This window comes from Chinchilla lanigera, unplaced genomic scaffold, assembly GCF_000276665.1.
Source record: "Chinchilla lanigera isolate Chin_1 unplaced genomic scaffold, ChiLan1.0 scaffold00014, whole genome shotgun sequence".
Taxonomy (NCBI): Eukaryota; Metazoa; Chordata; class Mammalia; order Rodentia; family Chinchillidae; genus Chinchilla; species Chinchilla lanigera.
Genome location: NW_004955415.1, coordinates 20,502,550 through 20,526,068, shown reverse-complemented (window position 1 = coordinate 20,526,068; position 23,519 = coordinate 20,502,550). Strand labels below are relative to the sequence as shown.

At 49.2% G+C, this 23,519-nt stretch overlaps 1 protein-coding gene across 1 annotated transcript in view; it reads left to right on the top strand.

Moving 5' to 3' along the window:
- Jag1 (jagged 1) overlaps positions 1 to 23,519 on the top strand; it is a gene marked incomplete at its 5' end in the record, with an annotated part of 35,655 nt that continues 12,136 nt past the window's right edge. The window contains 9 exon segments of the mRNA XM_005380879.2: positions 1 to 74; positions 552 to 857; positions 9,697 to 9,748; positions 15,262 to 15,516; positions 17,216 to 17,276; positions 21,125 to 21,255; positions 21,597 to 21,716; positions 22,101 to 22,214; positions 23,329 to 23,442. Of these exon segments, the coding sequence (XP_005380936.2) occupies positions 1 to 74; positions 552 to 857; positions 9,697 to 9,748; positions 15,262 to 15,516; positions 17,216 to 17,276; positions 21,125 to 21,255; positions 21,597 to 21,716; positions 22,101 to 22,214; positions 23,329 to 23,442 (1,227 nt within the window).

The following is a 23,519-nucleotide window of genomic DNA, read 5'->3' as shown; positions in this document are numbered from 1 at the left end:
CCCCACGGGCGCGCGGCCGGCCCGGGCGCCCCCTGAGCCTCCTGCTCGCCCTGCTCTGCGCCTTGCGAGCCAAGGTAGGAGCCTCTTGCCGGGTCTTCCTCCCGGCTGTCCTCTCTCTTCCTTTCCGTTCCCTTTCCTTCCCTTCCCTTCCCTTCCCTTCCCTCCCCTCGCGGCGCCCGAGACGCGTTCACTCGGACACCCGGCTGCCCGGCCCCGCGCCCCAGAGGCTGCACCTGGGCGCTGGAGCGCCAGGTCCTCCAGAAGAGCCCCCGACCTCCGAAGGGTGACCCCTCCTGGACGGACAGAGCGGTTTTGCTCGGCTCACGCCTACCCTGTTCCCAGCCTCTGCAATCGTGGGTTTTTTCCCCCACACTCGTGAATTTTAAGCCCCTCAGTCTCGTTGAACCCTTCAACCTAGTTTTGTAAAATGATTTTTTTCCTTGACGCCAGCCAAGGGCTCGTCGAGGCGGGCGGGGAGGGGAATCGCCACCTCCACCCTTGTGGCCAGCAACTTTCTCCCGTGCTGACCTTCCTGCCTTCCTCGCCCGCAGGTGTGCGGAGCCTCGGGTCAGTTCGAATTGGAGATCCTGTCCATGCAGAACGCGAACGGAGAGCTGCAGAACGGGAACTGCTGCGGCGGTGCCCGGAACCCAGGGGACCGCAAGTGCACCCGCGATGAGTGTGACACGTACTTCAAAGTGTGCCTCAAGGAGTATCAGTCCCGAGTCACGGCCGGGGGGCCCTGCAGCTTCGGCTCGGGGTCCACGCCTGTCATCGGGGGCAACACCTTCAACCTCAAGGCCAGCCGCGGCAACGACCGAAATCGCATCGTCCTGCCTTTCAGTTTCGCCTGGCCGGTGAGTGGCCGCCCCGGAGGGAGCCGGCGGAGCCTCGTGCCGGCGCCTGCTAGACTCCGCTTTTCCTTGCAAGGGGGTGAAAGGGTTTGGGTTTGAAACGCGGCACTAAACTGGGAGGGTGTTTTTAGTGGTTTTTTTTTGGGGGGTTGGGTGTCAGAGACCCAAGACTATATAGTTAAGACTTGTGCAGAACAGGGCCGGGTGGGTCCCCTCTCCCTCCTTGTTGGTTCCTGTGGGGCACAGAAGTGGGGACCCCTGAAGTCATTGTGGGGATTGAAAAACTTTCAGGCAGGCTGCTTAAACTTGCAACTTGAAGGCCTTGACATAAGCTCCCCCACCCCCGCTGCTTCGCCAGGAGGTCATTGTAGGTGATCGTTTTGCTTAACCAATTAAACCTGGTGCGCCGTGGAAGGCAACTTCTCCCAGTTCTGGCCTGCGAACGCGGTCCAAATTGGTACCCTCCCCTTTCCCGTGAGCGGCCGGGAGGGCGGGTGTGTCCTTCCTGGAGGGTGTGGTGGGGGGGAGTCGGCTTCCCGCTGCTCCCGGGGAGATTTTGTTGCGTGCTGGGTTGGTTCTAACCCCGCCAGGCTCAGTCTCCCGGGCCGCGCCAGGGCTGTAAGCCCGGGAACCCCCGCCCCCTGCCGGCCTTTTCCTGCCCCCCGCCCCCGCGCGGTGCAGCCCTTGTGGCTTCGCTTCCAGCGGTTCCCGGGCTCCGGAACAGCTGTGTTTGCAAACTTCCCGGGGAAGGGCGGGCGCACGGCCCCCGCGAGCCCTCCCGGGGCCGTGCCAGGGCTTGGAAGGGGCGGCCTGCAGGAGGTGGTGTGTTTCTGGGTGCAAGTGCACGGACCCTTTTCTCCCCTCTGCTGCCTCCGGAGCAGCTCGGGGCGCGTGCTAGGTTGGCAGCCCCTGCGGCAAGGCCCTTGCAACATCCCAAAATAGGTGGTAGGAAGATGGGTGCGATTGCAGAAGGGGAGGAAAGGGAAATGTTGGGGGTGTGCCCGCCGTCCAGGAGGCGTGACTCCCTGCCAGGACTGGGGCTTGGCCTGTGCTGAGAGGGTGGGTGGTGGAGGGGGGAGCTCGCTGCCGAGGATTGCTTTCCGCCACGTGCTCGGATGGGGCGCTCTGCTGCCTCCTACCCGCGAGCCGGGGCTGTGATTCCCAGCTCGGGGAGCGGAGAGTGTCCCGCTGGGTCTCTCTGCGGGAAGCTCGGGGTGGCCCTTCAAGTCCAAGTTTGCAGGGGCTGGCATGATAAAGTACCTTATGCCCTGGGTAAGATAAGATAATTATCAGAAACATGACATGAAAAGTTTTTGTATTTTTTTAAGTGGCCACTGAAGTTCTCTTGAGGTCTGAGGGCTGTGCTTGTTGTGGGATTTTATTCTTACAAAGAGTGTTTGTCTTGTTTGTTAATCCCCTATTAGGGAGAACTTTAAGCTGAGGAGGTTGGCCACCTTTAAACCTGGCGGTGCCCAGCCTACCAGCGAGGACTGCCTGCCCTTGAGCTGTGTGTCTGAAGTTTAAGAGGAGGGGGCCTGCAGGTGGTTCCACCCTCCGGGGAGGATCGGTCTCCGGCCCCTTGCTTTTCACAAGACCATAAAAGGAATCTTATTAGTGGTGTGGAAAAGCAGCAGGCCTGGCTGAGGTTCTTTTTGGAGAGCGGGGTCAGAGGAGGGCTCGGAGGAAAAGAGGGAGGCTTGCTCCTCAGCTGGCTGGGGGAAAGGACCTGGAAGGTGTGCCTGTCTACTTGTGACACCTGGCAGGAGTCCTTAATGGAGAAGGAGCGGAAGTGGTATGAGAGGGCAGGGCTGGCGACTGATCTGCTAGTGCCCCATTGCCTTAAGGCCCCGAGGGTCACCAACCATGAAATAGACTCTGGGTTTTTCTAGAATGGGGGAGACCTGCCAGGGGACACTCTGAGTGCGGTTCTTTTGAGGTTCGGCCAACTGTGTGTATCACTCATAAACAAGTCTCCACCCTGCTGCCCTAAAAAGGCCTCCTGTGAAACATAAACTTTACTTCTCAAGAGAAATTGGAGTTTAGGTGTATTGTTTTAGTTTATTTTCCTGAATGTGGTTGGAGAAACACTATGGTATAACTTTTACGAATGACTCCAGGGTGAGTGTAAACTAGCTGTAAACTCTTCTCCAAGCAAATGAAGGAGACTGCATAGCTTCACCCAGCTATGCACTGTCTTTTTAAAACTGATTTCTAGCGCTGGGAGTGCAGCTCTGTGGCAGAGGCCTTGCCCAGCATGTGCACTGTGAGCTCAAAAAAAAAAAAAAAAAAAAAAAAAAAATTCCTTGGATAGGTAATAACTGAACACTGTATAGAACTCAAGAGGCAATAGGATATATGGTTAAAAATACTTGAGACCACCTTGTACTCCCAGCCCCCTAAGCTGCCCACTTCCAGGCTGCTAATTTCTAGGTGGCACAGTTGCCATTTGTTGTGAATGAATCCTCGTTTTGCTGAGCCTGGAAGAGCTGTGGTTGAGAGGGGAACAAGGCAGGTCAGTAGAAAAGGTCATGTAATTCATGTCTTCTGTTTGGAATTTTGACCCCAGTCCTAATTGTTCATGTTCTAGAGAGGAAGAAGAGGAAATTATTTGGTTAGATATGAAATATAATCCACATTCCAGCATGCATGTGAGCAGCCCTGCAGAGGTGGACCGGCCTCGCCTGCCGTGTCAGATCCGATTACAGCCCACTTTTATCCACTGTTCTCTCCTGGAGATTTTCACCAGTGGCTTCTAATGGCCCTGTTGTCTCTGCTGCGAGGGGCTTGATTTGAAGCAACTAGCCTGATTATGATCCTCGCATTGGCAGCTTGAGTGATAAGAACATCATTATGTGAAGTAATTGGGTTTAACAAGAAATGATTTGGGAATAACCATTTATAAACTGTCGAAATGGTTAATTTGCACCTCCCAAAATGAGTGCTAAATCCCAGTGCCTGCTTATTAAAAATGCATTAGTGTAATTACTACTCCTTTTTGGGAACCCTAGAACCCCAGTTAGGTTTATGATTGCATTGGTGACCCTAGAGTGAAATGGATCTATGGAAACTTTTGGGGGAGATAACTGGACTATCTGGCTTCTTAGCTTCATGTTTATATTCTGCTTAATCCCAATGAGGTTGCTATGGTCAACTTAACTTTTCTATGAAAACACAATGAAATGTGATTTTTGCATATTGGAGAGAGGTCAGCTTTGGACCCTTTCCTATTTAAGGCCTGAGTAACTCTTTGACAAGGTTTTGGGTAAATCAGCCACCACGATGTGTTAATCACAATATATTTGACAAGTCCTTGCCTTTATGCTTCTTACTGCCTTTTTTAGTGCCCCAGCCTTTGTACGTGGGGGTGCAGATACATAGAGGACAAAAGAGTGGGGTTCTCATTTGAGCTGGCTCGTTTCTGCAGCCAGTATTTGCAAGCTGCCTGTGTGGTCCGCATGTACATTATATACAAATAGCGTGTGTATATGTGCTCAGTGCAAGGGGCTTTGTGTGTGGAGAAAACCCCCTTTACCCTCAGACAGCTATTGAAACTAAAGTGATGGGATGATGTGTATTGCAAAACTGGGCTTGGAAGAAAGTGGAACTGTGCTAGCTTTGAAAGGGCTCTGCTAAGTATATAAGGAATGCTTGCTTCCCAGCTGGGATCCCTGTTCCAGGTACTTGGTTTCTAATACTTTTTCTTCTCTTGCAGGTGTAACCTTCTGTATTTTCTTTCTCCTTGTTGTCTTGTTTCTTAGCAACTTATTCAAACCTCGAGGACTTACAGGAGTTTGCAGCCCACCAGCTCCATACCCATCATTCTACAGGGACTTAAAATGTTTGTAGAAAGTGGTGATGCTTTGGATCAGGCTGCTGGGGCTGATGCAGGCAGAGAGGCAGCTACAGCTTTCAGGCTGCAACCCCTTAGAAAACCAGCAATCTGAATGCTGCCTTGAATCTCATACCAAATAGTGGTGCCTTCAGGGAGCTTTAGGATAGAAGGCACGTGGGAAATCTAGCATGTTAGAAAAAGCATTGTTCATAAAAAAAAAAAAAAAAAAAAAAAAGAACAGAGCTAATGCAACTAGGAGTCCTCGTGTTCTTGATTTGGAAACAGGAATGCAAACAGAGGCCTTGGCTAGATTTCATAAAGCAGCCATTGGCTCCATTGTAAAAGGGCCAGAATTGGTCTCAATGTTAGGCTTTCAAGATTAGCGACAGCATAAGACTGCATAATCTCTGGACATGCGTACAATTAGCTTTGTAATCCATAAAAGCAAGTATGCCTGAGAATTCTCCCTGGGTGAACTTCTAGAAGCATGCCCCCCAAAGTTAGGATCCAGACTGCTGGAAGATATCCTGTTTGGTTCCAGTTTTTAAATATGCTTTTAAAATAATTAGAAGCAAACAAAATTAACCTTCTCAGGGCCTGGGGATATAGCTCAGTGGCACAGCACCTACCTTGGTAAGCACAAGGTTGTGAGTTCAAGTCCCTGTACGTGGCCCCACAAAATTAACCTTCTCTACCAGTCGTTGGAATATATATGAGAGAATGTGGAAAGTGAAGATTCTACAATGGTGATGGATGTGGCAGGGAGTCCTGGATTGAGAAGTGTCCTGTTTTTGCTGAGTTTCAGGCTGTGAATTCTTGCTGGTTTCTGATCCTTCCATGGACCACCGCAGCCCCATGGCCCTGACTTTTATGGTGTCGTTGACATCTATCGTGGTGCAGTGCATATTCAGGGAAAAAATTCCGCAGGTGGTTCCCAGTGGTTAAAAGGGGTATGTAAATAGTCAAACATCCAGGCCTCTACCAGCTCAGCCCAGTTTTTATGCGCTTTTGGTAAATAAGTAGAAAGGCTTCTTGTTCGGGCTTGCTCTGTGTGAACTGGACCGTTGTGCTTGGCTGGCTTCTTGGTATTCTATCTATTAACCTCACCACCCTTTTGTAACTGGTGCATTTAATTATCAGTGGGATGCCTTTCAAACAGGTAAGGGTAATGATGGGAAAGGCGGAGGGGCCTCTCATTGAGTCAGATCTGGATATGAGCTCTGGGGCGGCTAGGAAAGCCTTTGAGGTGGGCTTTGATGAGAAAATCACCTTTTGTAACCAGATCGGACTCCATTGACATGTCAAGCCCAGCAGACTTGATTGCTTTCTAGGACTGGAGCCTTAGCTTGCACACAAGAGAGTAGATGTCCTTTCTCCATCTCTCACCTCTGCAGAGCCCCATGATACGTGACTGTGAGAATGTGTATATGTGTGCCCATACCTGGATTCTGAAACCTTTTTTGTGTGTAATATATTTTGTGGCGAGTATTTTACACTCTGGCCACCCCGACTCGGGCAGGACAATAGAGTTGGCCGAACTGACTGAAAGGAGGATTACAGAGAAGAATGGGGCCTCTCCAAAAATACTGCTAATACAGGACAAGTGACAGGAAGCAACAGTTGAGTCAGCAGAGTGCAGGGCCCCGACAGACCTGGGGCCGACTGGCACACACAATGGCCGCATTGGCACTCCGGGCATCCCCAGGATGTGTGCGCCTCCGGCTGGCCCGCCTGTCACAGTGGCCTGGGCTTTTGGACGCCGCTCGCGTGCCGTTTGGATGGCGGTTTGTTTGTGTCCGTCAGCTTGGCAGGAGGGGAGGCAGCCGCTTCTCAGGGCTTGGTTTGGCTGCCACCGTTGCCAGGAAAAGGAAGCTCCCAGCTGCCAACACAATTACCTTTGTTTCTTACATCCCCCTTTCTTAATGTGGCAATTAAGTGTTTACCGCTCTGCCCAGTGCCAAGGTAACCGCGGTGGAGTGGGGCAGGACACGGTGCAGCCCTCCAGCAGCAGCCCAAGCGTGGCGGGCAGGCGAGAGGAGGTGCTGGTGCCCTGGCCCTTGGGGGTGGGGAGACCTGGTGGCGCTGGCAAGCCTTGGAAGCTTTGATGCCAGGACTCTCCTCCAGGTGAAATTGCACAGAAATTTCCCCAAAAGCCCTTTTGAAAGCTGCCCAGTCCTCTCCAGTGCAGGACTATGGGGGCCAGCAATTGTGTTGCCGGATGTCCTTGGGCTTAGAGCTGGGCAGGGGGCAGGAGTGAGTCGGTTCACAGATCTACATGTTAACTCCCTGTCCATACTGCATTTAGTCCCACGCTATTGTTTTGGGGAAACTTAACAGGAAAAGAAAAAGGATGAAATCTTTTCTTTGGTCCCCCTCTTCCCCTCTTGGTACGGGGAATTGAACTCAGGACCTTGCACTTGCCAGGCAGGCACTATGTCTCTGAGTTATATGCCTGGCCCCAGGTGACTCTTCTTAAAGAGTCTTGGTTTTATAGTTTGAAACCAAGAAAAACCCAGGTATATGTTTTTCACTTGTCTAATTTTTTGGTATGAATTTTAAGACTGAACACTTGCCATTCCAAGCCCTTTGTAAGCCCTGGGGACCTGGCCTCTGTTGGGGACCAGATTAGCAGTGGTCAGTTGGATCAGACTCTATCTTCGTGACATTGTTTCTTTGTGGCCTGGTGTTCACTTTGCTGGCAGGAGGTGCCATATCCATGATCATGCCATGTCGATGATCTGCGATTTTGGTGTCTGGATGCATAGTCAGGGATGTACAGAGGTCAGGCGTGGGCCTGGGAAAAATTAAAAGTTCCCTAGCAAGTAATAATCATTGCTGCATTATCTTGATTGTTGATCTATAGTGTGGGGATGGAGTGGGAGGGTAAGAATGCCTCCTAATAGGAGCCTTAGAGGGAACCCTTTTTTCTAAAGGCTGGGCACCTATGCCCTGGGAGACCTGCCTTGGAAGCTAATCCCTTCTCTGAAACAAGGGAGGGCAAAGGTTCAGGCTTGGTGGCTATCGCTGCAGCCCCTTGCCTTGAACCCACCTCCGCCTCCTACAAGGAAGGTGCTGGTGGAAAATCATGATGCCAGGCTTCTGGATCTGTGGGTGCCATACTTTCCTCTCAAAGTGGGGTGGTGTTGGTCAGCAGCCTCTGAGCTGAGGATGAGCCTGGTAGATTGCTTGGTCTTCCAAGTCCTTGTGCAAGACCCAAGGATGCCTTCCACATTAGTGTTCGGCAGAGGTAATACTGCCAGGCCAGCTCAATCCCAGGCACCTTCCCTTGCAGTGGCGTTTGTGGGTATTATGTGTTTAGCACTTGTGCAAGTCTGTCAAAACTCTTGGTATCAATGCATTTAATCAGAGGATTAATTACAGCAATATTGTTGAAGTGAAGGATGTGGGCCTCAACGTGACCAGCAAATGAAGGGCTTAATTATACAGAATCAGCCACATATCTGGCCTCATTTCGACTTGGCCCTTGCCTCCAATCAGGAGAGAAATATAATTTCTTGCTGCTCATTGGGAAGAGTCCTATAATTTGTAGGAAGTCCTAAGAAACTTAAAGAGGTTGTAAATAAGGTGTGACTTTCACTAATAAAATATTAACGACGACAACAATGTGTTTGGACCTCTGGCCACTAACAGGAGAGGGCTGGGTTTGTGCCCTGGCTTGCCCGGTTTTGCTTTGCTTTTGTGAGCATTTTCCCACAGTTATCAGTGAACGAAATGAAATCCTACTCTGCTTTGAGTATGAAGCATATTTCGGCTGGATTCCAAGGCATGGTCTATCAGAAGATATTTTTATATTCAGAGAGGACCTGCTGTGTCACTGTGAGAGTAGTCAGCTTGCCTTGAGTTATGAATGAAACTTTTTCCTCTTTGCTTTTTGGCCTTAACCTCATGGGTACCTTCCCTTCTCTTGCAGCAGCGTGCTTCTGGTGGCCTAGTATTATTTAATAAACCTAGGTCACTATTTCCAGTGCACTGCCCTCCAACTGGCACAACAGAAGTGCCTAAATGGGTTCATGTTCTTTTTCTTCCCACCTGCTTAGGACGGATTTCTCCCACCTGAGATAGGTTTATTGAAACCCTAGCCTTTTGTAAGACTGACTTCATGGTAAATTGCAAAGGAAGATTTGAGTAAAAGTGGGAATTTGCTAACAGCTTGGGTTTAGGGGGAGGCGGCATTCTGAGATAAGCCTGGAAGATAAAAAGTACCTTCAGTATAATAGCTGGCTGGCATCGTGCCAGCATCCAGGGAATTTGTTTAGTTAGTGGTCTCTGATTATTCCTGGAATGCTGGATCTTATTGACAGATAAGTTCATCAATAAATACAACCCACAGGAGTGAGCTGATTTCTCCCTTTGTACTTTCTTCTCCGGCTGGCCCCTACAGCACCACCCAAGTGAGGTCGCCTTCTTTGTCTTCCAGAGTCTCCTTGCACCTACCCCCTCCTGTTTCCTAGGGTTACCTGATACTTGTGAGAGCTGGGATGGTCTCACACAGACAGGGCTTTCAAAGGGGTTCTGAAAAGGAAAAGGGGGGCCTCCCAGGGGACTGCCCCACCAGGGCCCAAAGTGTAACCTTAGCAATACCCCCTCAGTACAAATACCTTGGTAGGTTAGCTTAGAATAAATTCTTTGTCTGGCTTTTTTTCTCATGCCACTAGGGTTGGGGTCTGGAAAGTTTTGGAAAAGTCTATGCTAAGTGCTCCCATACGGAGGGAGCAGGGAGGTGGCATTTCCTGCCCAAAACTTTGGGCTGCCTGCATGCGTGGTGACCCCCATGGACACTTGCCAGGTGAAAGGAGTCACTTGTCAGCCTGAGGAGAGTGCTGAAGGGAGGGAAGCTGGTCTGGATTTAAACACCCAAGGCCTCTGTGTGCTGTGTGATAAAATTTTCATTTTTGCCTTTTTGGCTTATACGGGGAGACCAAGACAGCAGGTCATTGGAGAGCTGGCCTCCGTTTGTGAGACACTAACTGTTGCTTATCTGTATTGCAGAGGTCCTACACTTTGCTGGTGGAGGCGTGGGATTCCAGTAATGACACTGTCCGTAAGTATCACACCAGCGCAGTCCCCTCTAAATGCATTTGGAAGTGGTGGCCCTGTCAGTGGTATCTGTCTCCTGAGTTCTCCCTCCCTGATCTGCCTCACCCCGTGCTGGAGTTGGTTCCTTCACTTCCCTTAGAACTTCAGCTTGGAATATTAAGTAGGCAGAACAGACGCTCAGTTAACTCAGTCCCTGAATAAGGACCTAGATTATCTCTGGATAGAGATCTTAATGGTTTTACAACTTTAAAACCTTGTAGACTGCTAAAGGATCAAAGTAGTGACTTTTTAAAAGTCCATTTAAACTTTAAGTGAGCATTTAATCTCTCATCAGAAAGATAAAGCCACAAAGGTGGCTGGGCTCTAAAGACCGACCTTGAATTTCACTTGGTGGGCAGGTGAGCTTCTAGCCCCTCTGCGTTTCCCACACTATGCACCACAGACCTTTCATTGAAGTGGAATTTCAGAGCCCCGAAGCGGTGACCTGCCTTGTCTCCTTCTGAAAGATGGCTCTGTGTCCAGCTCAAGTTGCTTTTCAGGATGGCAAAAGGGAGGGTTTGGGTGGCAGGAACCATGGAGGGTGTGTATCGCCTTATAGCCTTATACAGTTGTCTTGCTCTTTAATTCTAACCGGACAGCATGTTTGCCTTCGCAAACCAAAGCAGTGAGTTCCCTTTTTGCCAGCTTCTTGTTGTCACTGGAAAGCCTGATTCACGCTGAAGTCTCTTGGTTCATACAGGCGGAAGAGTCGATGCAGCCTCTTGTCTTTGCCTTCTATCCTTGAAATGTCTCCTACCTTTTACTCCTCTGCCTTACTTGCCCTTTCTTCTGTTTGCTGCTAACGACTTTCCACCTTCTGTCCCTTTGCTTTTTTACTCAATCCTAGGGTGCTAAGTGCCCAGCATGGGTACTGTGAGGGCGAGGCAGGGCGGCTGTGCTTGGTGGGCAGCTGTCAGTGTGGCTGGCTTGCTAGGCCCCTTGAGGCTGTAGCATCCTCGCCAAGCTCTGGGGCCTTCCTCCTGCGGTGGCGCCTGCAGTCCAGCTCTGTGGACGTCATCCCTGCCTGGAGGGAGCGTGTGAAAGTCCAGGCTCAGAGGCGTCCTTCCCAAGGGTACTCCGGTCCCACAGCAGAGGATGTTTGTGTTGGGAGTGGTGGCAGGGGAGCTTTGCCACCCTTAGTTGTGGCTGATGCCAGTCAGGGTCATAGATATCTGTTTGTCCTCCCTGCCACAAGTGTTGAAGAGTATGTGCATGTCATGTCATGGTGACCTGCTTACAGGAGAAGCGGGAGGAAGAGAGGGTGGGGAGGGCGGGAAATGGGCTGTTCAGATATTCTGGTGCAGGTGTGATATTAAAACCATCTAGTGAAGCACACATTCTTGCCAGCCAGATACTTGTGCCACTGAGCTATATCCCCAGCCCTGCAGTACACATTCTTGAGATTGATCCTGAGCTGTGATCAGAGCCATGTCATCAGGACACTTGGTAGGGATGTGTGAGGGGACACCTCCAGGAAACACACATCTGCAGAGCCTTTTCTGGGTCTTCCATTACTCCCCAGCTTGGACTTGTGCCCCTGGGGCCCCAGAGCCCGGCCAGAGCTGCCCATGGTTGTCTATTTCCTAGGTTGTCCCATTTTGGAGTTCAAGAATATCTTATCTGTTGCTGAGGTAACCAGTCCCTGGAGGGGGACAAGGAAGAATGAAGTAGGGACAAAGCACTTTCAGACCTGAACTTCTGGGATGTGAGGTTGCCATAGTTCCGGGTTGCTCATTGCAGCCAATTGAAACTTTAGGTGAGCCATGGTAAAGAGACCTGGTAGGTTTGGTGGGAGTGGTTTATCTATTTTCCCCTTTGCTCCTCTTGGGATGTGTCTCAAGGAATCTGAAATTCAGCCTGGTGAAAATCAAACTTGAGACTTTCCCGCTTTAAGAGCAGTCCCTTCAAGGACCTTTTCTGGGTAATAGCACGCAGAGACAGGAGCCAGAAATCTGGAGGATACCTTGTGTACCCCTCCACGTTGTATCTATATACGTACCATGTCCAATGTTTGAAAACCGCATCTCCATTTCTTGACTGATCTAGGTGCTCATATCACATGCCCACATCACTGCTTCCACCTTAACTTGTACAGTAGCTGCTGGCTAACTGGTTTACCCCTGTCTGCTGTGGTTCACTTCTAGTACTTTTTTCATTCTTCTGCCATATTTTGACTTTTTGGAGCATAGTATTTGGTCATTATCCTTATTTCTTTTTTTTTTTTTTTTTTTTTTTTTTTTTCTCCGGTACCGGGAACGGAACTCACGACCTTGCGCTTGCCAGGCAGGCGCTTTTGCCACTGAGCTAAACCCCCAGCCCCAAAACAGTATTTCTTTCTTTTTTTTTTTTTGGTGTTTATCCTTATTTCTGAAACCCAGCTACTTAGTGGTTTCCTATTGCTCTTGGGAATGATCTTCCTGTCTCACAAAGCCCTACACAGCCCAGCCTTATCTCTTTCGTTCTTATTCATTGTAACTGTAGCTTAGCTATTTACCAGCCTTTTTTACCCTAAAATGCATGCCATTTTTCTCCTGCCTTGGGGCCTTTGCACATGCTGTTTCCTCTGTCTGGAATGTTCTGCTCCTTGATCTCTCTACCCTGGTCCTCTCAGTAGAATGTGTTCCATGAGCACAGAGCTGAAGAGACTCAGGAGCCCAGTGGAGTTGGCTGCCCTTTGGTACCCAAGCAAGTTGGAAACATCCTGGCTTTGGTTGTAAATAGACAGATCCTGAGTTGCGGGGACAGAATTTCTTCCCACATCAACTCTTCAGGAAGCCCAGGTGCTGTTGATGTGTTAGAAAGGATTTCCTGAGGCTGACCCTCCTGCCACCAGTCCTCGAAAGTCCTTTCCATTACATTGCAGGACTGTAGTAAATAAAGGTCCAAGTTTTTCTTTCTCCACCAGAGCAAACGACTTCTGTTTACTGTAATGCTTAACTGATGTGTAAACTTAAACAGGTGCACTTGAGACCAGTCTTTCTTGTAGGTTAACTTTCTCGGCTAGAGCTCCTTTCTAGGTTTCTAGGTTGCACGGTCCTGGGGTTAGTTCCCCTAGACCCTTACGCTCCCCTGCCTGGCCTGTGAGGTTGCTGTGGGCTCTTCCCAATGCATCTTTGTGTGGGTGAAGATTGCAGGGAGGCGTGACAGCATCCTTCTGAGTGGCAAAACTGGACCACCAATTGAGCTGCTGCAGGTCCACATCAGCAGCCCAGGCAGATTGGAACTGCAGTTCAGGCGGCCCCGTGGAGGAAACAGGCAGGGGACCTGCTCTTTGAAACTCAGACTGGGGAGAGCTTGTCACAGACATGCAGCTCCTGCCCTGGTGGGTGTGCAGTTTCTTCACCTCTATTAGAGGGTTCTGAAGCAGCGCTTTCTATATATAGCACTTTCTGAAAGTGGGTAGAAAGCATGCTGAGCTACTGAGAGTCACGAGTCGTTCTGCACCTTCAGGACTCTACTAGGCTCTTATCTGAACTGTTTGTTGTTGATACAGCCAGAGAGAAGCTAGACGCTTTGAGCCATGGCTAGTGTGTTTCAGTGATTTCTTTATTAAACCCTGGTAACCATGTGTTAAGAGCCCACTACAGCTTAACTGAACCCGTAGAATAGATACACAGTTGATGAAGGGACGTTTTTGTCATTCTTTGGTCTGTGTTTATTTGCAAAAGCGAGTGAGTGAAAGGTTACTTGCAAGTGCTCCTGTGTGTGCTGGCGTGAGTCTGCAGGTGTGCGGGCTTGTCCAGGGCTTGTCTTGCCCACGCGACACTTGGAGAGCCCAGAGGGTGAATGCTGGGCCGTGTTGGTAGTGGAGCGTGTGGATGAAGCCATCCAAGAGTTCCTTCCCTGGTCACCTACTGAGCTTGCATAGCTTTGTCATGGAGCACAGGCCCAGGGCCCAGAAAAACAGTAGTGTGGGTGTGTAAGAATCACAAAGACGCTGCAGGTAGGCCCTGATGCCGCCGTCTCACCAAGGTGGCCTTGAATTTGACAAGGTGGTGAAGGGTTGGCACTGGCAGGTTTGAGAAAACAAACACAACAGCAGACTGGTGCTGACTTGGGGCTTGTGGCCTTTCACCCCCGCCCTGTACTCCTGGCATCCATGTTTGGAGCTGTTTTTTCAGCCATCTCTTGTCTCAGCCTAGACTGTAAGTGACCTCAGGGAAGGGAGCACTTTGTACTTCTTCTCAGAGCTGCTTAAACTCAAGGCCTTTATTTGCAGTAAGCATTGTTGAAGGAGCATGGCTTAAAACAGCAATACCTCTACCTACCTGTCTGTAAACTGGGGCGAGTTCTTCTCCCAGCTACTTCTGAGCAGAGCAGAAAGGTGAAATGCATTAAGTTCTTGGTGGCTTAAATGGTGGTGTGCTTAGGACTTTTTTTTTTTTTCTTTTAAAGTAACTCCGTTTACTCCTTGCCTTTTAGTGAAGAGTTTGGAAATGGACAAAGCTTTTCTAAGCAAGATTCATAACCCTAAAACCAGAAGAAAAGCTTGCCACCTTTATTCAGAGTGAAAGATTAATTTACTCAAGAGCAATATTCCATAAGGGGCAACCCACTATAATATATAAAGAGCTTCTTGCAAATTGGTGTGGCCAACAGTATGCTAAAATAAAAAGTTAGCAGAGGGCCGAGTGTATTGGTACATGCCTGTGGTCCCAAGTACTCACGAGGCTGAGGCAGGAGGATTGTAAATTTGAGACCAGCTTGGGCAACTTTTAGCGAGACGCTGTCTGAAACTTTAAAAGGGCTGGTAGTTCAGGGCTTCCTAGGTTCTCTACTGACACTAAGCAGACGGGGTTAGGGCTGCAGTGTGAAAGAGAGAAACGGGTTACAGGTCACAGGAACAAGTGCAAATGCTTTGACAAATACCTGGACGAGTGCTTACCATCGCTCAATGAAATCCCAGCTAAAGCAAGTTATGACACTCTTCCCATCAGACAAAGATGAGAAAGCTGGCTGGTATCTGGTATTGGTGCTGGCTCTGCAAACCAAGGTTTGCTTTGCTCATGGAGGAAAAATGACAAAACTTCTTGGGTAGGTGGTTTGGGCTTGTCCACAGATGGAGCAGACTGCCTGCGCACATACTGAGGCTCAGCAATGCCAGCCACATGCATGGATGGGATATGTTCAGTACACATGTTGTGGCTTTAAAAGCAGAAGCCTAAATCTGCATACCCACAGGTCAGGAACTAGCAGATGGTGTTTCTAGACCATGAGAAACATGACACATTTATTAAAAAGGGTACAGTGTGTAATGGTGGTGGTAATGGTGATGGTACAGCATAGTAATAGTACAGCGTGGTAGTGGTGGTGGCCTGTGCGGAGGGGGTGAACTTTCTATTTTCTGCCCTTTGGTACAGCTGTTTAAATTTTGTCCAGTGTGCGCATTTTTACTTTTTAAAAATTAGTCAAAATGGTCGGGGTAGGAGGCTCTGAGAATCTCACTGTGATTCCTCTTTTTTTTTTTTTTTCCTCTAGAACCTGACAGCATCATTGAAAAGGCGTCTCACTCAGGCATGATTAACCCCAGCCGGCAGTGGCAGACACTGAAGCAAAACACGGGTGTTGCCCACTTTGAGTACCAGATCCGTGTGACCTGTGATGACTACTACTATGGCTTTGGCTGCAATAAGTTTTGCCGGCCCCGAGATGACTTCTTTGGACACTATGCCTGTGATCAGAATGGCAACAAAACGTGCATGGAAGGCTGGATGGGCCCTGAGTGTAACAAAGGTGTGTGTATGTGTGCGCACGCGCACATGTGTGTGCACGTACATGTGCACGCGTGCGGTGTGCGCTGGGTGCGTTATCCAACTCTCCTTGCCAGTTGCTTTGTGGAGTTTTAACCAGCAGCAGTCAGGGGGCAGGTTGCTGTCTTGGGCAGGGCAGGTAATTTACCTGTAACCTAGGACTAAAGCATGAAGATGCTGAGCGTAGAGATGCTGTCAGTGCGCCATGCAAAGCCCCTCCACCAGCTGGCGTCCCCATCCCCCAGCTGCCGTGAGTGTTGGCTGCTAACAGCTCCCAGCTGCTCCTTCTCTGGGGAATTGTCCTCTCTGCAGGAGCCACTCGTGCCTGTCCCTTGGGCTCACGGTTTAGGGAGTGAGGGGAGGGAGACAGAGGCAGTCCCCTTTGCCTTGTGCTGTGGAGGGGAGATTCACTCTCCAGGCTGCCCCTGGATCTGCCTGCAGCCACACTCCTGCAGAGGCCACACCCAAGCTCAGTTCCTTCCCCTGCCCCATCTGTCTTTGTCCTGGAGGCCAGCCCCTTCTGGCACCGCCTGGGAGGAGCTGATGACAGGGCACCCCAGCTGATGTCTGAACAGATGCTAAATTCGGGTGGCCTCGCAGGGAGCACTCAGAGGGCTCTGTGGGACTCTGGTGCTGAGGGAAGAAAGGAGGGAGAAGTCAGCCCAGCTTCCTACTCCAGTAGGATTGTGCTCACCCAAAGAGGGGATACTTACGCTCTCAGAGTTCTTTGCTGTCTCCTGTCCAGGCTCCTTTTACTTCAGTTCAGTGATTCTAATTCCCAGCAATTTGCTGGGTAATTCTAGTTAACCGTAAACCGTTCCCTCATGAATAGTAACAGACTGTGCATATCTGACATGATAATTAAGTAGATTCTTTCATGATAGACCCAAGTTTTTAAAAAATGAATTTTGAGCGATGACTGATGGGTGGAGTATGGGGGCACATCCCGGTCTCCTAGGAAATATGCTCTTTTCAATAATTGGAGAGAGTGGTGGTTTAAACAGGATAGCGTTTCTGGGATTCCCAATGAAAGAGGGAACTGATGAATAGATTTTAAATAGTTGTGTGTGAAAAATCAGTAATGGTTACTTAAAATCTGTAGTGATAGTTTTTTAAATGGAGGAGAGAATTGCTTTGTGAGGGTACTTTGAAGGTGCCACCAACCCTGGCCCCCAATTAGCCTTCCAAATGAAGCCAGCTTGGTTGGCTTGGTTACCCCAGGGGATTTTTGAAAACAGGCTTTTGGTGGAGAGTTTTTTTGAGGGGGTGGGCCTGGGGCATGACTGAGGGTGAGTGGGAGGGATGGTTAAGAGAATCTGCCCCTCTTTCTGTTGGTGAGGGAGGGAAGGTTTAGGCAGGGTGGCATGGGCCAGGCAGGCCCAGGGAGCAGAGAAGCTGCTTGTGGAGGGCTGGGTGAGGACTCCCTTCCCCCATCGTGTCATGTGACTGCATTTTGTCCCCAAATAGTATCATGTTTTGGGGATCTGCTAACATGACCTTGAAGTTTAAAGCTGGATTTGTTATTTGGGCCCCTCCCATCTTCCTCTCCCTACAATGGGCTTGATATGAGATCTCTGAAAATCATGGATTTTGTAGGCTTAGTGTACTAGGCCATTCTCATGACGCTTGGCAATGCAAGATGCAGGCAGTGCACTAATGCAATCTTCTCTGCTCTTTCACAGCTATTTGTCGACAGGGCTGTAGTCCCAAGCATGGATCTTGCAAAGTTCCGGGTAACTGCAGGTACATGACTAAACTAGTCTTTTGTGATTTCCTTTATCTTTCTAAAAGACATTTCTTTTAATGCAGCAGAGGGACTAACTTGATTGTGAATATGCCTTTTTCGTTTGAAGGATGAGAAAGCTTTAAAAAAATCCTGATAGGCACATCCGAAGCTTATTAAATTATACCAGCTGTCTGGTGGAATGTGCACACCACTTCTCTAGGAAAAAAAAAAAGGAACTTAGCATAGCCAGTGATTCTTGTATTAACTGTTCTGTAAATTGATAACACATTTTTGTAATCTTCCCTCAATGTGCTAATGGACTGGGTATAGGGACGCGGCTTTGTTTCGTTAAGGCTTTCCTCCTCCTCCTCCTCCACCTCCTCCTCCTCTCCTTCTCTCCCTCTCCCCCTCCCTCCCTCCCTCCCTCCTCCTCCCCCGCTTCCCCCACCTCCTCGTCCTTTCCCTGCCCTCCCCCACTTTCCCATCAATAGGCGAAAGTCCAGCATTCTTTAGAATGGGATTAGTACAATCTCGTGCCCCTCTGCAGTGGGAGCTGGCCCGGTGCTGAGAGGTTAATGGCTGCGCTGGAATCTTGTCAGTTGAGCCTGATGAATGTAGACTTTTGCTGCTGGCCTTTGAAGTCTGTTCTTTTATAGTCCAGGAACAATGTAGAAACCAAAGGGAGACCCTACCCTGAGTGCTTCGGGATGATGGTTTGGGGGACTTCTTGAAATGTATATTATACCAATTTGACAAAGTCATGTTCCCGGAAATACTGTTGGAGTCTGGGGCATTTTGACAGCATCTCACGCTTTACTCTACCCCCTCCCAAATTATAAGGATTAGCAGATTTAATGTGACACTAAATGGATCCTTTGGGCTTGTCACCTTTGTCCCCAAAGCTGCTATGAGTTGAGCCAAGGGAAGCTTATGAAACAGTTCAAACCAGTGCACCTCAGAGGAAGGCGGTACCGCGGGCTCTGATGAACATGCAGATTTGGTACCCTGGCTGGAGTGGGCTCAAGGTTTTGCATTATTTCTAGGAAGTGCCCGGGGGTGTGGTGCTGTTGCTGATAGGACCATATTTTAGGAACTGCTGATCCATACCTCTGTACTGAAGTGTGATCCCCAGGATTAATGAAGGGACTGTTAAAAGTACTTATTCCTGGCCTCCACACACTGAGAAAAGCCCAGTGCCGTGGTTTAGCCCAGGAATCTACATCGGACCAGACCAGCTTCCCATCTGGTTTTCCTCCCATGCAACAGAAACACTGAACTTAGACTGAAGTGGGAGTCAAGGCAGCTGGAAGTAAAATTAAGAGTGGGCTGCACTGAAATGGTCTCCTCCTACATTTCTGGAAATTTTATTTTCTGCAAGGCTGAGGGGATTCACCCACAGGTGGCAGCTGACGATGGTGTTCAACAGCGTTGCTGTCAAATGCCAAGCAGGAATCCACCTACAGCACCTCTCCCTAATTGAGGGTGTTCTGGAGAAAGTAAGAACAGCAGTGCCATTAGGGCAGTGCCATTAGGGCCTCGGAGCCTGCTTCCTGCTCAGATGAGTATCAGCGAGGCCAACCCGATTTGTGCTACTGTCATCAGAATAAACACTGCTGCGCAGGGGAGGGCCCTCTGAGCCAGAACAACAGGCTTTGTTTCCAGAATTTAGCCCTTTCTCTTTCGAAGTCTCACCTCCCACTCCCTGCCCAGACATGCACTGGTGCCCTTATTTACTTAAGGTGCAACTTTCCCACGCGGCATTTGCATAGTCTCCCAGCTCGGTTCCTTTGCCCTGCCTTGAAAGAGAATCAAAACAGAACCTTCCAGCTAAGGAAGTTCAGGTTGTGTCCTGCTCCAGAAATAGTTGCATGGCAAGTTACCAGTAAGTTGTCTTTTGGATTATGTACTACACTGGTTTTTGTCTTCTCCCTGGAGAGGAGCATTTCACTGATTTTTTTTGTTGTTCCCAAGTAAACGTAGGTCCCTCTTCCTGGGTGCACATGCCTGCTCTATTGCGAGTCTGCCAATAACATCAAACTTAATTATGAATCATCATATGAGGGAAGGCACTTCAATTTCTCATGAGAATCTTAATCATATATTATTAAACTGGGCTAACTTGGTGGATGCCTCTTTTGGGGTCAGTATTTTTATTTGTTTTCTTTTGAAGTCATCTGTGGCCTCTTGCGGTTGCTTTTTCATGCTTGGGGATTGAGCTCTTGTTAATTAAGAGGTTAGGTTGGGTCCTCAGCTGTCTCTCCTTGCATTTATTAGGCAAATTGAAGAGGTAGAGCCATCCTTAATTTGGAAGGGTAAGGGAAGACAGCAAGAATATTTCATCTCCCAGTCAGTTTCTCTTGTGTTACCTTTGAGACTGTCAACCAGACAGAATGGCTTCCCACCCCTCTAACTCCCACTAAGTTGGGTATCTCCCTTTTATAAAAAAAAATTATTTGTATCAGATGACTTGTTTTTATTTTACTCCTTCAAATAGTCACTTGTCATTTCGGCTGAGGGTCTATTTTATATAAACCAGAATCCTGTGTCTGATTAATATTAAACCACACATTCTAGTGATTCTTTGTGTTTGGGTGTGGATCTCTTGTTTTTAAAAGTTAGGAAGTGGTTAGTCAGTATTCTCAGGGGTTAAGTTGATTCTCAGCCGTGGGTGATTAGCTATTAGCTAGATCCCTATAATTTTCCCATGACAAGGATTTGCTAGCTTGCCTCCAGCCCTCTGCAACTGTGTAAGGCTTTCCTTTGAGGGGGTTAAGGGAACGTTTGTTTTCCAGAGTTATAGCTGAGCAGCTTACCGGGTGGTTGGTTCTAATCATGGCTTTTCCCAGGTCCTACTCTGGGGTGATTGTGCAGAATCCACATTCACTTCGTCATCTGGCGAGTTGCTGGTGTTGCTTGCCTTTCTCCCATCCCTTCTGTTAAAGCCTGATGTTTGAGAAGGCAGTTAAAGTTTCAGAGGGCTTGAAACTTGAGGGGAGAGTGGTTTGAGATCTTGCCCTTTCTCCCCACCCCCAGGTGAAGGTTTATGTTTGTGTTTTTGTTTGGGGATCAAAGGCACCATTTGGCCTCCCAAGAGTCTGAGGAACGGGGTGCTTATAAAAGAAACTCAACTCCCCTAAAACTAGATAAACTAAGATGACCCTTTTTTCTTTTTCTTTTTTTATCTTTTTTTTTTTGCGAAGTGAGAAATAACTATATAAATTAGCATGGGCAGCCATGGTAATGGGTCATAAATTATCCATGGACTTGGTTCCCAATGCTGTTGCTTCTCCCCCGTCCCTTCTGCAGAAATGGACTTAGCGATGCTGTCCTGGCCTTTGCCTGCTCTTTGCCTGCTTTATTGAGCAGGTTGTCACTGTGCTACGCTTTCCTGCCGCACTCGGTGTCTTGTTGGTTTCCGAGCACTGGGGTCATGACTTGCTGCCGAGACAAAGCCCAGCAGAGCTGCAAGCGCAGCGCTGAGGAGACATTCGCACAGCTATTGTCCCTGGATCGCCCTTTCCTTCTATGGTCTGTCCCGACTAGGTCCTGGGATTGATTTATTCCATGCCCCCACTCTTGGCTCATCAGGGAGCTTGAGAAGAGAGTGGCTTTGTGGAGGGCATCCCACACCGGCCCCTCCCCAGACAGCCCTCCCTTTGTTGGAAGTCAGCTGGGAGGGGACATTGGCCCAACTGTGAAAATGTTTGTTTATAAGAAGCATACTGCACCCCCACCCCAGTCTTGACAGTCTGCCATCCTGTCCTCTGCAACAAAACAAACAGCCTGACCTTGTGGTCTTCTGTTGTAATCGTGCAGACCCCCGTGATGTTGGAAAGGCTGAATGGGGTGTGCTGTCTGTCCGCAGGTGCCAGTATGGCTGGCAAGGCCTGTACTGTGACAAGTGTATCCCACACCCGGGATGCGTGCATGGCACCTGCATCGAGCCCTGGCAGTGCCTCTGTGAAACCAACTGGGGTGGCCAGCTGTGTGACAAAGGTATGTCCTCCAGGGCCCAGGTGGGGTGCCCACCTGGGGTGGTGGGCCGTGTTGATTTGGTTTTTGCTTTTACTCACTTATATCTTTTATGGTGGTGTTGGGGGTGGAACCCAGGGCCTCCAGCATGCTAGGCAAACGCTTTACCACTGAGCTATCCCTGGTCCCTATTTATCCCTTTTTGGGGTTTTTGCTCCGAATTTGTTTGACACTGCATTTAGTGATATGGGAGTTATTTTACTTTATTTTGGTTTTAGTTTTGAAAGAGGAGCGGGATCAGAACTGTGCTGGGTTAGAAATCTTTACTTTTGTCTCTTTGTGACTTTGGGGTCTTTTTTTGGCAGATCTGAATTACTGCGGGACTCATCAGCCCTGTCTCAATGGGGGAACTTGTAGCAACACAGGTCCTGACAAATATCAGTGTTCCTGCCCTGAGGGGTATTCAGGACCTAACTGTGAAATTGGTAAGTGGTCCAAGCTGGGTGAGATTCCTTTGCGTACTTTTTCTCTACACTCAGCTTAAAAAACACACACACCTAAGGAAAGACGAAAATAGGCTACAAAGTTAAGCTTGCTATCTCAGCCCTTCTGTGGGGTTTGTGAAACCCCTTTGAGTCCTGATGGTTTTTTGGGTGATGCTGATTTACGTAGGAGGAATGCCTGGTCTCCGAGATGGACTGGAATGCTGCAGGAGACAGCTTAGTGAGAAAGATGACCTCCTTTCTTCCCTGAGCACAGCAGGGTTACATCACATGCTTGCTTCTATTTTTTTTTGAAGTGGTGGCAGAGGTAGGGGAGGATGTAATGGAAAGCGGGGTCCCTTGCTGACTGCTGTCTTGGTTCTGCAGCTGAGCACGCCTGCCTCTCTGATCCCTGCCACAATGGAGGCAGCTGCAAGGAGACCTCCCTGGGGTTCGAGTGTGAGTGTTCTCCGGGCTGGACTGGGCCCACGTGCTCTACAAGTGAGTGTCCATCCTGGAGGGATGTCAAGATGGGCTTGTGACACATCAGTTTTAGTGGGAGAGGGATGGGTGTGTATAGTCCAAGGTCCCCCAGCACCCCATCCTACCTGCTGGGGAGCACACATGTCAATCAGCAGTATTTCCCTCCTGGAATAACTTGTTCCTTTTCATGTGCTCCTGGGAGCGCTGCCTCCTGAATCCTGGCTATTCTACTATAGCCACAGTGAGGCTGCCTTTAGGGCAGGTTGTTCCAGGAGAAATGATCTGGGTACAAAGTCAGCTTGGTTGTTCGACGGGATCAAATGTCAGAACCCCCTGAACCACTGTATGGCACAGATCTCTGGGTGCACGGATCCCTCCAGAATTAGGCAGTCTGTAGCCTTTAAGGAGCTCCTGGAATTGTGAGCGGCAGCCAGCCAGGTCTGAATACCACTGTCATCAGCACTGCGGTAGCAACATGTGGTATGGCTAAGGATGTGGTCTCTGGGGTCACACCCAGGTCTCTGGCCTGGGTGTGCCATGGGGCCCCTGCTCAGGGCCTGTGGCACTCTGGCAGGCCTTGTAACCTCCCTATACCCTCGCGAAGTAGTGGGACAGTAGCAGTTCCCACTCTTAAGTTATAGTGAAGACCGAGTGAATTTGCAGAGCATGCAGGTCAGAAATGAATTGGGGATGAATTGAGTGTGGCACCTGGTATATTAATTTGGGGGAGCCTGTAAGCAAATCAGGGGAATCAGGTTTTCCACCTGTTAAGAAGTGTTTTTTGTGGTTGTTTGTGTTTTTAATACCTCTTTGCAATCTCTCACTTCCTTTAATAAAGATTAGGCGCTCTGGGTGTCCTGTGTTCCCACCAGGTTGATGCTCTGCAGGGATCCAGCTGTCTCTCTCCCCCACTGCTTAGGGGGGGATTAAATGAACTGGGGCAGTGGAGGATTTAAAACTACAATCAAGGCTTGGGCCTTCTTGTCACCATGCCACTTGCCCTGCTGTAGCTTTACTTGTAGCAGGTGTCTGGCTCTTAGGTGAAGGCCGCTCCTGTGAGAGGTGGTGTGTTACATTATTTAATTGCCAGATGGGTTGAAATTAAACTGTCCCCTCCTTTCTCATTGAACAGACATTGATGATTGTTCCCCAAATAACTGTTCCCACGGAGGCACCTGCCAGGACATGGTTAACGGATTTAAGTGTGTGTGCCCTCCGCAGTGGACTGGCAAGACGTGCCAGTTAGGTAAGGAAATTCCAGCCACTGTGCTCCCTGAACCCAGGTTAGTTAGCTTTCCTAATCCAAGCTGTGAAGAGAGGTGA